A 17,385-nucleotide genomic window follows, 5' to 3' on the forward strand; every position below is an offset into this window, starting at 1 on the left:
ATTTTTTCTTTACCCCAACTGTTCTTACGAATTGGTACCAATCACGGGGATGATGGATTTTTATTGAAGATTTCTTTTTCTTTTTCTCTATCGCAGCATGGTCACTATCGCATTCCATGTGCGTGTGACCAGGGACCATGAATTTATGATCTATAATGGTTACATTGTTTTCTAATTGCATGAACACAGCAAACATAGTTGCAATGAAGGAATTTTTATTTTGACCTGGGCAGCAATCACTGTAGAAAACAACATGATTTGCATTTGCATTTATTTGCAATAAATGAGTGAATACGCATGAAGCTATTTCGTTTCCACCTCTTTTGGTTATTGCTTCATGCCACATGTAGCATATTGGTTGATTTGTTGCAATGTCATGCATCGTAAGATTAAAGGTCCATAATGGCCTTTTATAGAATGACAGTGAAGTTCTCAACAGAGGTGTAGGAAGGCACTGCTGAAGATCAAAACAAAACACTTTTAGTGTAGTATCATTTAAAGATTTTCCCTTATCATTTTTTTTGGAATCATAAGCTTGTTGCGCTAGATCGAGATGTTTGGTTTGCTCTAATTTTAGAGATTCAAGTTCTTCAGATTTGGCAACTTGTATTTTACATTGAAGCAAATCACATTTGTGGCAGGTGTCAACTTTAGGTTTTTTAAATTTTAAATTAAGTGTTCCAAACAGTTGAGCAAATTTTGAAAGCGATACGGAATGGTCGTATTTATCTCCATAGAGGCGATGCATTTCAGCTACAGACAAATCACTCGGTAGATAACGCTTAGAGGTATCGCGCCGAGTATAGTGCGACTCATATGACGGAAAGCTTTTTATGAAATTTAAAATTTCGTTTTCTTTTGCCATTGAAAGTTTTCTTGAGCACGTATGCTTTCCGCGCAAATCTCCACGGACACTACATCCTTCAAGTTTTGCTTTCGCAACCGTTTTTATGAGTTGTTCTGTCTCAGATAACGTGAATCTAAAGCATTTTTGGCAAACTGAAATTCTATTACCACCAACCTCTAAAAAATAATAGTATGTATGCACTCTGCTTCGAGGATTTCTTTCATGCTTAACTCTTTTAATAGTGTTCGTTTCTTGAATTTCAATCAAGCCAGTAACATACGCCTTACGTAAGTTATAGGAGCCTTGCCCCCAATACTGCTTGTGTATTAATTGCTGTTCCTCGTATGTTATTCTATCAGCGCACCTTTTTCTGCAAGATTCCAGCGGGCGCACAACACGAGCAGGAACAATTTTTCCAGCTGTTGAAGTATAACTTTCCCCGTAGTTTCTTAATTCTTTTCGCGACGTGTGTGAGGTTTTATTTAGTACCACTTCATTTGCAACACTTTTCGAATTTTCCTAAATTTACATACATTTTTATTATTACCAGCCAATAAATGAGCATGTGTATGTAGTAAAACACTTACAACTTCGCTTTCTGCATCTGAGCTGGGCGCAGTAAAATTACTGATATTAAAACTAGGATCAACAACCGAATCATCACTAGAAAAATCAACATTACTCACATTGTTAATGTCTAATATGCCAAATAGATTTTCACTTTCCATTGTTATAAGCAAATAGTCTTAACAACTCAACAGCCTTTCAGCAACTGAACAGCTTATGTAGAAAAAGAGACGAAATGAACACGCACAAAAACAAACTTATGTTAATTTAAAACACCGTTATCGTCAAACGAGAATTTAGCAGAGCATTATAACTAGACTTAAGATGTTCTGCAAAATGACACATTTTACCTACTGGATAATATTAATTTTATCATAAGAACTTATGTCCATTTAAGTGATGGAAATCTGGAAAGATATTTTATGCATAAACGCCTAAGTAAACATATGATGTTTCATTATATTAAATCTGTTAAAAATTGTCTAGTATATATTGAATTTATGTTGACCTAAGTTTTTATGAAATAATCTTTAAAAACCGATAAGACATTTCACAAAACTTAGCTTTACTTAAGATATTTTGCCGTAGGAAATGTATTCAAAAAGTGTGGACGTTGAAAAGTTAACCGTGATAACTTCTTCGAAAAACGAAAAATTTTAAAACGAATTGGATCCAAATGTGGATTGTAAAAAGGCGAACCATAATATGACATTAACTCGATTTTGACTTAACTGGACTTAAGATGTTATAATATATTGCCACAGATATGTATGTTTGCTCATTGCCCCTATGCACTTAAATATATACTGAAACATACATATAAATATTCATACATATCTGTATAGGCGTAAGTACATACATACATATGCGCAGGTACATAAACGTGCATATGGATTTGTAGTTAGTAGAAAGTAAGTACGTTGCTTTAACAGCACGGCTAACACTTCTAGTCAGTTGCCAGTTGTCACCGGACATGTGCTAAAGTTGTGTCGTGTGCTTTATAGCGAATTAGTTTACTTTTTCCCCATATTCATTGCTTTCATTTACTTACATATGTATTCATCTTACCCGCAAAAGTGCTTTAATCTTACAACGACCACGTTATCTATCACTGTCGATATGCAATATGTATGTACATACATACATAAACACTTTATTTATTTTTTTATTAAATTAATTACATAGTTATATTTTCATAAATCCGCGCACTTTCCATTCAATGTCAAATGAGCAGAAATACCACAACTACGCTTTAAAATCCGCTTGCTGCTGCTAAGTTATCTCTCATCAAGTGACTAGTGTTTTTTTTGTTACGCCACGTTCCCACAAACGCAATATTTAGCCGCTCGATCCATTGAGTTTTTGTGTCTCTCTTGAGAAGTGCTCGTGCTGTGAAGGAAGTGCTGTTGGAATTTCCTCAAATAAAAGCTTTTTTTCCATGAAGTGTTGACATATCGCCGACTTTGATATTTATTGAATAAAAAAATTAAATAAAACTAAATCACTTAAAAATGCATCTAGCCGACGCCTTGGAGCTATTACGCACAGGTTAGTGCTCATAATAGTCCTTTTTTTTGTTTTTTGTGCACTTTTTGAACATTGAGTACAACTTGATACTTGAAGAGTTTATTTTACGCTGATTATTAGTATGTCCAAGTAAATAAGCAAAATTGTACTGTTTATGGTTTTAAGAATCCTTGAGATTTGTAACCTATTCTGGGCTAAAAGCATCATCGATCGAGTAGTTTAAAAATACACGCAGTCCAAAAACAAAGGGCTGCGTTAATTGAGCGCAACAATCAACAACAAGATCAACAATTAACAAAGTAAATCAGCCAGTGTGAATACCGCTATTGTAATGTGCTATACTAATAGACATATACAATATTTACTTTTTTATAACAACAAAATACTTTGAAAAAATTCCAAATAATGGATAATGGACCGATGAGTTGTATTTATAAGCCCATAGTATAACTTGTGTTGCCATAGTTGCTGTGCTATGCACTTGGTAATACCTCTGAAACTAATTGATTAAGCAAATAAATGAATAGTCGACTAAAAGTGGCTTGCTTTGCATAATTTTAGTTCTGCTACGGTCAGTAGTATTTCTCTACTTAAATACTAAACTACTGCAAATAACTAACATAAAGTATTTTCAGTTTTTAATTGAATACTTAACCATTGCGCGATAGGTTGCATTCAACGAAATTTTCTAAATGTTTTTCAATAGGGGGTTCGCTTTAATATTCACACAAATAGTCGCTGAAGAAATGAAAAAAAAAATCTTCTATCAAAATTTCTTAAATCCCTTTGCCGCTCTCAAGAAAAAAATGTTCGTATATTTACATATCGCTAGCTAAGAGTGAAACGTTGCTAAGTCCCAATTTGAAAATTGTACAGGAGAGGAAAAAAACTTCTTTAAAAGCAAAGCAAAATGCCATACGAATCAGAGGGACTCGATCTCTATTAAAAGATTTCGTACTATTTTGGCCTTATCGAATTTCCGGAGCTTTTTTTCCTTTCATTGAATATAAAGAAGAAAACATAAAAGAAGGACCTTTACCCTTTTCGAAACGATGTATTTTTAATTTCTCTAGCCTCCTGTATAAAAATATGAGTTTTTATAAAAAAGGACTTAGCAACTTTTCACTCTAAGCTAGCGATATTACATATAGGGCGATTCACGTCAAATGTCCCAGGCGCGCTGACCGGTGCAAAACTAGCTACTTTTCGACTAGTTGGGAAGCAGACAGAAAATGGGAAAAATAATTCGAAAACTATGATTTATATGTGTAGATTTTTGTTCGGGCTATCCGATGGTGCTATGTGTTTTCCAAAATTTTCCCTTTTTCACGGAGAAAAATCCAAACGAAAATTTATTTGTCATTTTTCTCAATGATTGTAATTTTTAATATTGTTTTTAGTTATCTCAATCGAAATATCAGGTCTTTGAACATAGAAATCATTTATAAAGAAGGGACTCTTTTATTTTTCCGGGTTAAAATGCGTTTTAGATGCGCTACATTTTTGTCCATCACAGCTTTAGGCATTCAAAATAGAAATAGCCGACATCAGTAACTTTCTCCCGAAGCCCTTTTTTCTTTTCCGAAATACTTATATGTAAAGTTATTTCATGTTTCAAAGACGAATTGGTATTAGTCAGGGACGGTAATCATTATGAGTAAAATAATTTAAAACTTAATAATAATTTTTATCTTTGATCGAAAAAATAAAAATGAAGTAATAATAATTACTTTTGACTGAAAAATTAAGACTCAAATATCAATTATTATTTTTAGTCTTTATTGGCTAAACTCGAAAAATAAAAATCATTGTAAATTACAGTAGGACGTACGTACACAAATACGTGAGTATAGTTAAAGTTGTTTTATGACGATTTCCATGGACGTGTTGATTTTTTTGGTTAAAATTTAAAAAATAATGATTATTTTCCGTCCCTGGTACTAGTAATTTATCAATCAAATGTCTTTTGAATCCAATAGATATTGCCTTTGCAGGCGATTGGATACCTCAAACTTCATACACAGTATTAGATTTCTTCTGTACCATCGGATAGACTATTGCCGCGATTCATAGTGATAAATCCAAGTCTGCTCTGCAGGAACAATCCGTTTCAGGAAGCCTAATTTGAAGTAATTCGAGATATGGAGCCTCATGCACGAAAAGTGAGCTTATGCTCGGAATCGATTTTCAGTACAAATTCTTCAGTTTGAGCTCACTCAATCAGTACAAAAATGAAGTCTGAGCTTAAGCTCACTTTTTATGCATGAGGCTCATTGAGTCAGTTATCGCTAATTAAAAAAGAAGTTCCGCTCTTTTCTCCAGATAACCATTCATCAAAATTTTTAACCCATCGGTGAATTCGCTGAAAGCGAAAACATAGTAGTATTTTCAAGGCCAATTCAATGTGATCTTAGTTAATACTTCGACGTGGTATTAAGTTGTGTTAAGTTTCGGCTGTCCAAATATAAGCAACAGCCATTTAAGAAAATTTTTAAGTGACAGCCTCTAAGTAACGTTAAGTTGCCATAATCAGACCTTAATTTATCTGCGATAGGCTACACATTTCTCGTGGGTGAATTGGTTAAGATGAAGAGTCAAGAAAGTTCTGTAATGGCAGCCAAGCTCCTTCCTTACTTACTTATAAGCAAGTTCACACTAGTTCCAGGTGGTGGTTTAATTATTACGGCAGATGTTTTTACTCTGGAAGACAAGCGCTATGAGAGTACCGCTCTTAGCTGCACTGAAAGCAGAACTTAGAGAAGATTCAATTAGTGTATTGTATTGTATTTACATTTATACCGTTTCTGATAGGTCACCGCATGTGTAGCAGTGATGGAAAAGTAGGCACAATAGTACCATTTTTGGCACTTTCATTCACAGAGGCACTCTTGGCACAATTCATCCTGTTTTGGACAATCATAAAATACAGAAGCTTAAAATAAAAGGTCACTATATAAAAAAAAACAACAAACCACATTATAGATTAAAAAAATACAAAACGTGAAAATTAAAGCACTAAAAATTAAAATAAGGACCGTGAGAAATATTTACAAACCGCTGAATTCCATTGTGAATACGCAGTACGTAAAGTAAGTTTTCGCAACAACAAGCTTTAAATTCAGAATTTTTAAAAAGTTTCTAAGTTTGCAGTTTTATAGTCCATTGTAGTTCTGCAATATTCCGATGAAATTTGATATTTTTTTCCTGACGGTGTCATACATTTTCATCCATTAAAAAATTTTCGAACACAATTTATATGGAAAAAATGCATGAAATTGAAAACTTGCAATCTCTTTAAAAACTCTGAATTCGAAGTTTGTTGTTGGGAAAACCTTCTGATTTTTTATAATTTTTGTACAAAGTTTGAAATGACGATTATTGTACATATATTGTGTTTATTAAATTATGAATTAGACTTTTATATAAAATCATTCGAAAAATAATCCGTAAACAAAATAGGCCAAACTGGTCAAATTTTCTCACTGCCATTATTTCGCATATAGGTACATATATATGTACATATATTTGTGTAAAATTGTCGGTAATACCTATATTTCGGGGTATTTCCCCTCCGTAATTGGAATTCTGTGTAATTTTACAATGAATTTATGTATATGTCTAAGGAATTCTTCATAAAAGTGATTTACTGTAATAATTTAGCTAATTAATAATTATTATATTACTTCAATGTATTTTAAAAATATTATTTCTAAAAATATATTGTTCTTAAAACGCCTTAAATAATTTTATTTTGTGGCACTCTCATCTTGTTTTCGGTACTATTTTTGAGGTCCATTTGGTACATTTTGAAATTTTGAAATTCCATCCCTGATCTCAGCACTCTCTATACTTGTAGCCTCACGGCGGGTGATTCGGAGCAGTGTTGCCGTTTTACCCTTTGGTGGCTAGATTTAGCTAGCTCCAAATACTTTTTTAGCCTTCTGAAGAACTTATTCATACCTGGTATGAAGAAGTTGTATATGCTTAATTTGATCTCTTTTTTTTCATTTATGTAAGAGATGAATTTTTAAACGAAGAAAGACTGATATATGTACATATATATATACATACATCGTCGATGTTTTTGCAAAACCGCTCATCGCCCAATTGCAAAGCCGCCTATCTTACGGCACTAAAATTTTACAGGAGAACGAAAAAACGGTTTATTCTTTGAAGGCATTGCCTTGATAGGCGGTATTTTCTCTAGCTATTATTTTAAAAATCTGTTGTTTTAATAACGATTTAACGATTTGTATGCATAAATCTCGATGCATGGAGTTCAGGGTTACCAAATCTCATTTTTGCAACAACGGCGATTTAGGCGGTTTTGCAAATACATCTACGATATGTATTGTATGTTCCTTACGTTTTTATACATACATACTGTAAAAGTGTTAGGGCTGTTAACTTATCTATTAACGATTTATCTATAGTTTAAAATTAGATAAGTTTACGGCCCTTAATATGCTTAATTTGTTAAATGGCCCCTCAAGTCGATTGACCGTGTATGTTCTTGTGGTGCGACTTCAAAAACTATTTGAAAATTTTATGATTGTACCAGCATGCTAGTGTCGTGAGTGGTGAAATTAGCTAAATTTTCTAAGTAAAAAGTATTTGGGCGGAAATTTCTTGCACTATATTAGTCAAAGCCGTGTGTGTGTAGGATTAAATTCACGATATTGCAGTTGTGAATAAAAAAAAAACAATGTTTAACAAAACGGTAGAAAAATTATTAAATTTCGCCTCTAATCATTTCGATCCTTCCTGGACCTCATTTGTAAAGAAATAAATATTGTACCAGCATGCTGGTAAGTTATATGCTTCGAGCCTAATGGTACAATCACTTGATGGAGCCAGCAAGCTGGTGTCGTATATTTCCCCTTTTATACAAAAAGGTTTTTTGTTTGGGTAAATATGCAATATCTTACTATCAGTCTAACATCATTTTATTCTTACTAATACCCTAATTTTTTATAACTAACTACTTTTATTTTTACCGCAATTTTGATTAATTATTTTTTTACTCACAATTCTTTATTACTTTCTTATACTTACAGCAATGCCATGGTTCGGCATGGATATTGGTGGCACACTTACAAAGCTAGTCTACTTCGAGCCAAAGGATATAACACCCGATGAACAGGATCAAGAGGCTGAAATTTTAAGAAATATACGCCGATACTTAACTAAAAATTCTGCCTATGGCAAAACCGGGCATCGTGATACACATCTACAGGTTAGTGAACCATAACAAAGCGCGTTAAGAATGTTTTACCTAGGTATACATATTGAGCCCTAACCGCCAAAATAAGGTAAGCGACATTTTTTTTTTTAATGTTTTTTTTTTATTCAGAATTGCATCTAGACGTTTTAGTAACATTGCTGCATCAAAAATAAAATTAAAAAAATGTCGCTTATGTCTTTTTGGCGGTTAGGGCTCGATATATGCATGTACATTAGACCATACCGCCTTACAAGCAAATAAAAAAAGTTTGCGGCACAACCCTGAGTCTTACGTATTTTTACAAGGAAATTTAAAAAAAAATGTTGGTTTTTACATTTTTCGATAACATCAACATTCGGCAAAAATAGTTTAAATGTTTCTACTGGAATAATCGAAATACTTCCTTAGCCAAAAATTTAATGATTTTTAGCGAGCTTTTAACTGACATTAGGGCGGAACGTTGCGGCGATAAGAACAGATATCTCGAGGATAAGTACTACAACGGTATACTTGAGATCAATGAACTTTGATACAAATAAAAAATTGTCTCCTCAATATAAATATGTACATATCATAATTTAACATCCGACTGTAAATGCCGAATGTATAATGAAAAATGTTAAAATGTTAAAGTTCGGCCAACATTTTGTCCCCCCAAATTGCCTAGCAAAAATACTTTAGATTCGAAAGGGTACGGCGAACTTTTTTTGTGGTTCGGTCTAATGTACATACATGTTCATGAATAGTTTGTCAATAATGGTTAAAATTTGTTTACTCAGCATTTAGCAGAATAAACAGCATTAAGCGCGCTGGTCTATGCACATCCGCTTTTAGTTAAACTGAATTTAGTTAAATTATATTTATTTATTTTGTGAAGTCATTGACCAGATATACTAATAGAGAAGGCTTTAAATTTGCGAGCTAAATTTTTCTTTGGGAAATTTACTAAGCTGTTATTAAGCTATTATTTACACTTAGCTGTAGTGTGTAAATACAGTATTGGACACATGTGTCTATAGCACCCCCAATTCAAAGTGCTATTATTTGCCACTTATGTGAACTTATTTATTTTTAAGAATTTTCAATTAAAATATAGTTCAATCTCTAACAAAACTAATATAAAACCAAGTTTAAAACTTTTTAAAATACTACAAAAAAACACAAATTTTAACCCAAATTTCAAACTTTTTTTCAGAAAATTTAGAATTTTTTGGAGTACGCAGTTTTATAGCCTATTCGATTTTAGTCTGACAATGTGTAAGTTTCAGTCGCTAAAAATTACCGTTGATTTTTTAGATTTTTTTATTTTTTTGTCCCACTTACTTCCATATAACGAGTAAACACAATTCATTTTTATATGGAAGAAACTCGCAACAGCTTCGGCGAAAAAAATTATAAAAAATCAACGGTAATTTTTAGCCACTTGAAACTTGCATGTTATCGGACTAAAATTGAATGGGCTATAAAAACTCTAAATTTTCTGAGAAAAAAAGTTTGAAATTTGCCTGAAATTGTTTCGCGTTTTTTTATAGTCTTTTAAAAACTTTTAAACTTGGGTTTATATGTGTTTTGTGAGAGAATATTATTAATTGAAAATTCCCAAAATTAATAAATAAACAGGAGTGGCAAACAATATCTACTTGAAATGGGGGTGCTATTGTATTGGCCAATACTGTAGGTATGTCCATTTTCATAGCAAGTGAAAAACTGTAGGCCGACAACGAGGGATGTTTGATAAGCCCAATGACTTTTCCAATAAAAAAATGTGCTATTCGGTGCAAAAGCGTTTTATATCTTAAGATAAGTCTCCTTCTCTCTCCAGGTCCTCAAAACAGTAGTTTATTTCAGTGATGAACACTAATCTTTTACCATCTTCAGGCTGGATAAAAAGAAACAATCACATAAGGCTAAATCTGAAAAATATGTTGAATAAAGGAGCAGTTCGTAGCCTAGTTCGTGCAATTTTGTTATTGCCGGTAATATCGGCATCATATCGATTTCTTATTACCAGGCGCTCTAAACCTTCCGTCGAAGGCAACTCACCTGGTCGAGTCATTTTCTTATTACCTGAATGAGTCGTTATCACTTTATTATTACTATAGACGATATATGAGCAATAATTACTTGTGAATATAAAATTATTTGAAAACGTAATTGATTATTTCCCTCGCTATGGATGCTTTTCAAGAATATTGTTCATGCGAACTTCATCAGTTTCCTAAAACACATGAAAGAAATTCTATTGTATGTTTTGCATGCTGGGTTGTCTTGATGGAAGAGAACTTTTTTCTTCGCCAAATAACCGCATAAACCTATGGATTTCAAATCAATATCAGCTTAGAATAATATTCACCGTTATGACCCTGATACCCTTTCAAGGTATTGCATGGGCATCACAAAAACCTGCCGCCACGATCTTGTTGATGTACAGGCCAACCTTAGCCTTTCTTGGTGCACGTTAAAACGAAAAAAGTCCACTGATTTCATTGTTGAGTTGCCTCCGACCTCCGACCTCCACCATCTAACCATCACCTTTATTCTCCGATCGTCAGATATCAATCTATGGATGCAATGGAAGTTTTTTGGCGAAACGACCTCTTTTCGGCGATCTGAACGTTCGCCGTTACTTGTGTTGGTACGACCACAACAGATTTCAGTACCTATTGAAGTAGATGGTGCAAAGTTCCCATAGTATTTATCAAGCTTTTCCTTGATGCCGCCCCACAGTGTAAGATTTTACCCATTTATCTGCTTTTAATTCTGTAATTCGAAAACTATTGAAGATAGATTAATGAAATTTTTCACAAGGTATGTTATAAGATAGGCGAAGCTTTTTACAAAAAATTGGTCATTTAGAGTTACTGCCACGTCACCCTATTATATATTTCATTAAAACCTGCACTTTCCAGCAGCTAAAATTATGTTGTTTAAAGTCAAAGAGGAGTGGTAAATAAACTGAGATACAAACTTTATCGAATAGTGGCGGATAACGAGTTTGCGGGTCTAATGAAATTAATAAATTGATAAAAATAAATCGAAATTAACATCGTTTTACTTTAACATGAAATACTCAGTCCTGGTTTACTAAAATCCGAAAGATGTATATTCATTAAAAAGAACATACCCGAAAAAATAAGACCAAAATGGTGTTTTAGCAATTGTTGCATAAATCACATAACGCCAACAAATTAAACATTGAGATATAATTTCAAGTATACAATTTTAGATAATACTGCGCTCGGTAATCTTCCAAATCGATTCCCGTCCCGCCCTACACTTTGGTTTATATTTTGTAATTGTTATTGTTTCGTCTTTAGCAGGCATTTCTAAAAACATTGTTGACGTTGTTTTGAAACTTGGCGACATAAAATAACGTAATTAATATTTTCTAGAATGTGGAAATAATACACTGTGCGCCCGTTCCAATTTCACAAGTTTAATTGTTCGTGAACAATTTTAGGTAACCTTTCAATTTTTTATTACGTGTAAAGCGCTTTCAATGTAGTTTTAGTTCGTTTCTTTCGTTCCGATTTTCGGTACGCATTCCATTCACTTCCAGAGTTGGTTGGTCTCGTTTTTGATTAGTCTATTTACATTTGCATTACATTTTAATTTTTGATGGTTGTTTGTATGACAATTGGTTAAGCTGTGTATTTGCACCTAAAACCGTGTTCGCTTATCGGGGATATGGTTGTGGGTACATATGTATGTACGTTAAACAAGCATACATATGTATGCATGTTTACGTTAGTAGAAATGAATGTATGTAAATAGTATACACATTTGTATTTACCAATTTAGCCCTTCAAATCTCCACAATTGGTCAACGCTTTACAAAGCTCTTTACACATTGTCCATTAGATATGTTAATTTTTTTCGCTTTTTACGATTTCGGGATGTCGTTATCGCAATTTCAAATCAAATCAAAAAAAAATCGGATATCATTTACTATTTCCGCCCACGAGAGCTGTGGGCGTGGTAGCGCATTGAATTTTACCATTTTCCACATTTCTTCATTCCTAAGTGCCGAATAGCGCATATACGAAATTTCAGCGAATTTCTAGTACGCTTATTACTTTTGACCGCAGCTTATGTGGGGACGTCCCACTGTGCGTCGCGCTACTGTAAGTACATTTTGCATAAGCAAGTAATTTGTCTGTTGCTGGGCAACTTCGCACTTTGTTTTTTTTTTTCAAAATCCTTTTGTTGGCATAGTTTTGTCTACTCGACCACAATTAACGTAATGAAATGTTTTAATTGACATTTTTGACTCCGCTACTCTCTGAATGAATTAAAAGTAGCGGCGTGTAGTTGCCAAGCATTACATAGTTGGCTCCTTAATTTAAATATGTACGCATACAACTGATTTTCCCATTTCCATGCTTTTCGAGCTACAGATTTGTTGTATGTCCAAATATTTGATTTTTCCCCCTTATACATATCTATAAAGCCTATATGGTTTGCTCTTTTTGAGTTGAATATGTGCAATTTATGATTTAAGGTACTTTCGGATCCTTGGCTGAGTTAGCTGACATTTTGTCTATTTGTCAAATAATAAATAACTCGTTCATTGCCTTATGACAAGAAATGTCAAAACCACTGAACCCAAAATTGCCTCGAAAAAATGTTTTACCCAAAATTAGCATTCAATTTTTACTCACCCTAAATTTTTTTTAAAGGGATACCTGCAGGTGTGTTCTACAAAATTATATATGAATTTTAAGTTTTAGAAAAAGTAAGCTTTTACATGCACATTAAGCACTTCTGTGTGCGAATAAGAAATTTGTTTAGGGCAGCAACATAAGGAACACGTATTTATTTAAAGATAGTGGTTTTACCTCCGATGAGGCCCCACTACTTTTGAAGAGGACCACGACAAAGGTTTAAAGGGTAATGAGTATAAGGAATGCACCTAGAATCTTGGGACCGTTAGGGTGACTCTGCTTGGTTGATTGATGTCCTCGCGAACACGATGACCAAACATCTACCCGTACCACTTTCATGTTGCAGCCAAGAAATACACCCGCCTCTGTGCAGCAGAAAAAAAATCGTGCCCAACAATGAAAAGAGAGCTCAACGTCAAAAAGCTGCAATCACAACCAATCTCTCATTTAGTTATTACGGGTTTAAAACATTACGTACTGCCTCATGCAACCGTGTGAATAATAAAGAAATTGCAATTGTGCATAGCGACCAGTGTTGCCAGCTACTTTGTAGCTAGATTTAGCTATTATTTTCGACATTTAGCTATAGAAATTTACTTTTAGCTATTAGCTACTTTTTAACATTTTTTTTAATCGAGTAAGCCATTTCAGCTTAACTTTTTTATAATTTCCCCATTTTTACACAGAGTTTTATCATTTTGATGAATCACAATCAGCACAAAAATTGGTATTCTGGCATACCTAATCCCTTTTTGTTATATCGAATACACCGTGCGACAAAAACAAAAAAAATCTCTCTTACGTCAGGTTTTTTTCAAAGGACCTTGTAATTACAAAGATATGATTATTTAAAAAAAAAAATTTTGAATTCAGTGCAATGTAGAATAACAGTATGGGTACCAAAATGAAAGAGAACACTTTCTGGAGTAAAAAAAATGTTGGTTTACGAGGACGAATGGATATGGAAAATGCCCTTTTAATTAATTTTATTTTTTTAGCTCACAAGGTAAGAAAACGAAATTGAAAGAAAGAAGGTATTGGCGGATTTAGCTCAACATATTGTGCACTTTTTTAAATTTATATATGTAGGCATATACATAGGTATAGTATATACACGAGTTTCGAGATGCGTTGCAATCGCAAGAATTATCTTTCTTACCTTCGCTGCTTACTTATTTATAAGCTCTCCACTAATCGCAGTACAAAATCTCGCATTGATTTATGCATCGCATGAATTTGAATTGAATTTTCACTACATCCAGGCTAACGTTTTACACGCGATGGTGTCCACAATAATGCATAGCATACATACATGTATTTCTATACACATTTATATTTATTCACCGGTTTTTGTTTCAATGTCAATGCTTGACCTTGTACGCTGCCACTGAATGACACTTTACACATCTTTTGTGCAAAGGAAGAGAAAAAGTCGGTGAACACATATACTAAATATGAGCAAAACACGTGATTTTCTACGTGACACGTTGTTGCATAGCTGATAATACGAATTTTACTTTTAATCTTCGATAACCAGCGAAGATTGAAAATCGAATGCCACTCATAATAAGGGTCAATGTTTATATGAAATTCTATTTATATAAATAGTTTTTATTTGAAAAAAAAAAAACAATATGACCGTGAAAAAGCGTGAGTGAGCGTGCGTGATTAAAGAATTAGGAGTCGTGGGCGTTCGTGAACGTGATTGGTAAAAATTTAACAGAACGTGAGTGTGCGTGATTTAAAAAACCATCAACGTGAGCGTGCGTACTCACGCGCCCATCTCTATGATATACACACTTAAAACAAAAACTTTTACTTACATATTTACATTCATACGTTGCGTGAAATTATTTTTATTAAACTCGTTTAGTTTGACAAACTTTTTTGTTTTATATGTTATCGACCCGTTCTAATGTACATATGTATGTGTGTACTTATATAAAACTTATATGCGATTTCTATTGCTTTTTTATGTAGATGGACAATGTTGAAATACGTAAACGCCGTGGCTCACTGCATTTCATCCGCTTCCAAACCACTGACATGGGCAATTTCCTCATATTGGCCAAGCAAAAGGGCATGGCCGAATTGGTGACCACCGTTTGTGCTACTGGTGGTGGTGCATTCAAATTTGAAAATGAATTCCGGCAGGTGAGGGCGTGCGAATACCTATTATGCCTATGAGCAAATCGTTTTCAATACATATTTCGTTTTTGTTTTTTGCGCTCCAGCAAGTCAATATGAAACTTGCCAAATTCGATGAACTCGATACGCTCATCAAAGGCATACTTTTTGCAGAGGTGCAAAATCCCACAGAGTGCTATTTTTATGAGAATGCGCGTGATATTATGTGAGTATGGTATTTGCAAATTCGATCTTAAGTTTCATTTAATTTACATGATTTATTTAAAATTTTCAGGAAGAGCGAGAAGCGTGCTTTTGATTTCTCCAAGCCGTACCCATTCATTTTGGTAAATGTCGGCTCAGGTGTGTCGATACTGGCTGTCTACGGTCCGGACAATTATAAGCGTGTTTCAGGCACAAGGTATGTTTGTGAGAGCGCTATGTATTTCTAACTGAGGAGAAAACAAAAAAGAATGGCAGCAAAATGGCAAATCTAATTGCTGAAAAGTAGTTTTTTCGAAAATATTTTTTATGCATAAAAATGATCGTACTTTTCTTCTATTCCCATTAAAATTTATTAAGCATGATTTCTATCCATTTACAGCTTGGGTGGCGGTACATTCCTTGGCCTCTGTTGTTTGCTAACTGGCTGCAATTCATTTGAGGAGGCCATACAACTTGCAACCAAAGGAGACAATCGTAAAGTAGATAAATTAGTGCGTGATATCTATGGCGGCGATTATGATCGTTTCGGTTTGACTGGTGATTTGGTGGCGTCAAGGTAAGTAAAGCGTTAAACCCAAAGATATTATGAATAGTTAACCCGAACTTGTATATATTTTCCTACTTTCAGTTTTGGCCAAATGCATATTAAGGATAAACGCTCATCGGTGTCGCGAGAGGACTTGGCTAATGCAACATTGGTAACAATTACCAACAATATTGGCTCAATTGCACGAATGTGTGCCTTGAATGAGAAAATGGATAAGGTGAGAAAGAAGTAAAAATTACTTACATACGGGCTAACAGACCTTCAGTTGATCCTATTCCCCAAAGTTCAGTTCTTCACCGACACCAAAAACCTTAATCAATTGGCTATTTTCCTTTGAAATTGTTTTTTTTCCGTGGTGCTCGTTGTTGTTGTTGTTGTTGTTGCAACATCATACAAATTCCCCAAAGAATTTTCGGGGAGTGCTGTTGGAGTGACAGTCCTTGGCCAGATATAAATCTGGGTCGTTCCGGTTACGTAGACCCGACTGTCATGGGAACGTCTATGGTGTTCGTCAGCTTTCCTTCTGAAACAACCGCTTGAGACCACTGAACTTACCCTTATTTTCAAGTTGATGGACTGAGCCTAAACTAGGAGACTTTGCCGGATTCAACAAGATTTTCTAGAATAAAAAACCAACTGTTGTTGACCGGGAATCGCACTTTGCACTAAGAACTGTTATATTACGACTTAACAGCATTTTTTTAAATTAAAAAATAATGGATCTTGAAACTAGCCAAGGACTATCACTTCAGCAAGATTCCTATAAGTTATATGTTTTGTTATTTAAGCAAATTTTCAAGCAATTTAATTGGGTTAATTTACCATATTTTTCGACTATTCCAACTATTTTCATTTTGTGCTCTCTCCCTCTCCTCATTTAAGGTCGTCTTTGTCGGCAACTTCTTGCGCGTCAATCCCATTTCAATGAAGTTACTCGCCTATGCCATGGAGTTCTGGTCCAATGGCACACTGAAAGCACTCTTCCTAGAACATGAAGGTTACTTTGGTGCATTGGGTTGTCTCTTGCAATTTAATGGCGAAATTGCAGCCGCACTCAATGAAACAACTGAAACAACACAGAAGCCCGAACATACGACAACCACATCGGCGACAGCTGAAACACTATCTAACATTACAAATTCCACAACTTCGCCAACCAGTCCTAACAATAGTGATAGTTGAAGTACAGGGACTAGTGCTTAAAATGTGTAATGTGCATAGTTCTTAGCTCAAAGAAGTAAATAAAAATATGTAAATGTATGTAATAATAAGAAACAATAATAGTTACAATGTGCTTGTAAAGTGAAGTAAACTACTAACTAAAAAGACACAAGAAAGCAAAATCAAAATTATAATATTTAAATAATACATTTTTTATGTGTTATATATAAGAAGGCAAAAGTATGTATGTAGTTTTTACGTAAGCGTGTATGTTTAATAAAAAAAAAATAAATAAATAAATGAATATACAATTTAATGAAAAATAAAACTGAATAGAGTTGGCAACGAGCAATCACACACACGTCCATAAAATGCATACATAAATAGTTTCTATGTAAATAATTTATGAAAAAGGCTTAATTGGTGGCGCGGGGCGGGCGTCTAACAGAAACAAATGAAATATTCAACGAATTATGAAATAAAATTATGCAATTTA

At 33.9% G+C, this 17,385-nt stretch overlaps 2 protein-coding genes across 2 annotated transcripts in view; one reads left to right on the plus strand and one right to left on the minus strand.

Moving 5' to 3' along the window:
* Positions 1 to 17,140, plus strand: part of LOC118739489 (pantothenate kinase 3-like) — a 28,461-nt gene extending 11,321 nt beyond the window's left edge. Inside the window, exons 2-8 of the mRNA XM_036470844.1 lie at positions 7,999 to 8,177; positions 14,810 to 14,983; positions 15,064 to 15,182; positions 15,252 to 15,377; positions 15,561 to 15,737; positions 15,810 to 15,945; positions 16,611 to 17,140. Coding sequence (XP_036326737.1) covers positions 7,999 to 8,177; positions 14,810 to 14,983; positions 15,064 to 15,182; positions 15,252 to 15,377; positions 15,561 to 15,737; positions 15,810 to 15,945; positions 16,611 to 16,910 — 1,211 coding nt within the window. The 3' untranslated portion in view covers positions 16,911 to 17,140. The remainder of the gene's footprint in view (positions 1 to 7,998; positions 8,178 to 14,809; positions 14,984 to 15,063; positions 15,183 to 15,251; positions 15,378 to 15,560; positions 15,738 to 15,809; positions 15,946 to 16,610) is intronic.
* LOC118739490 lies at positions 77 to 1,543 on the minus strand (the record flags this gene model as incomplete). The annotated part of the gene is given in 1 exon segment (XM_036470846.1): positions 77 to 1,543. A coding segment is annotated over 1 exon segment (789 nt), but the record flags the coding sequence as incomplete, so codon positions are not given.
* Positions 17,141 to 17,385: the final 245 nt, after the last annotated feature.

The sequence above is a fragment of the Rhagoletis pomonella genome, unplaced genomic scaffold (assembly GCF_013731165.1).
Source record: "Rhagoletis pomonella isolate Grant_MI unplaced genomic scaffold, Rhpom_1.0 Rhpom_scaffold_00005, whole genome shotgun sequence".
NCBI classification, from domain to species: Eukaryota; Metazoa; Arthropoda; class Insecta; order Diptera; family Tephritidae; genus Rhagoletis; species Rhagoletis pomonella.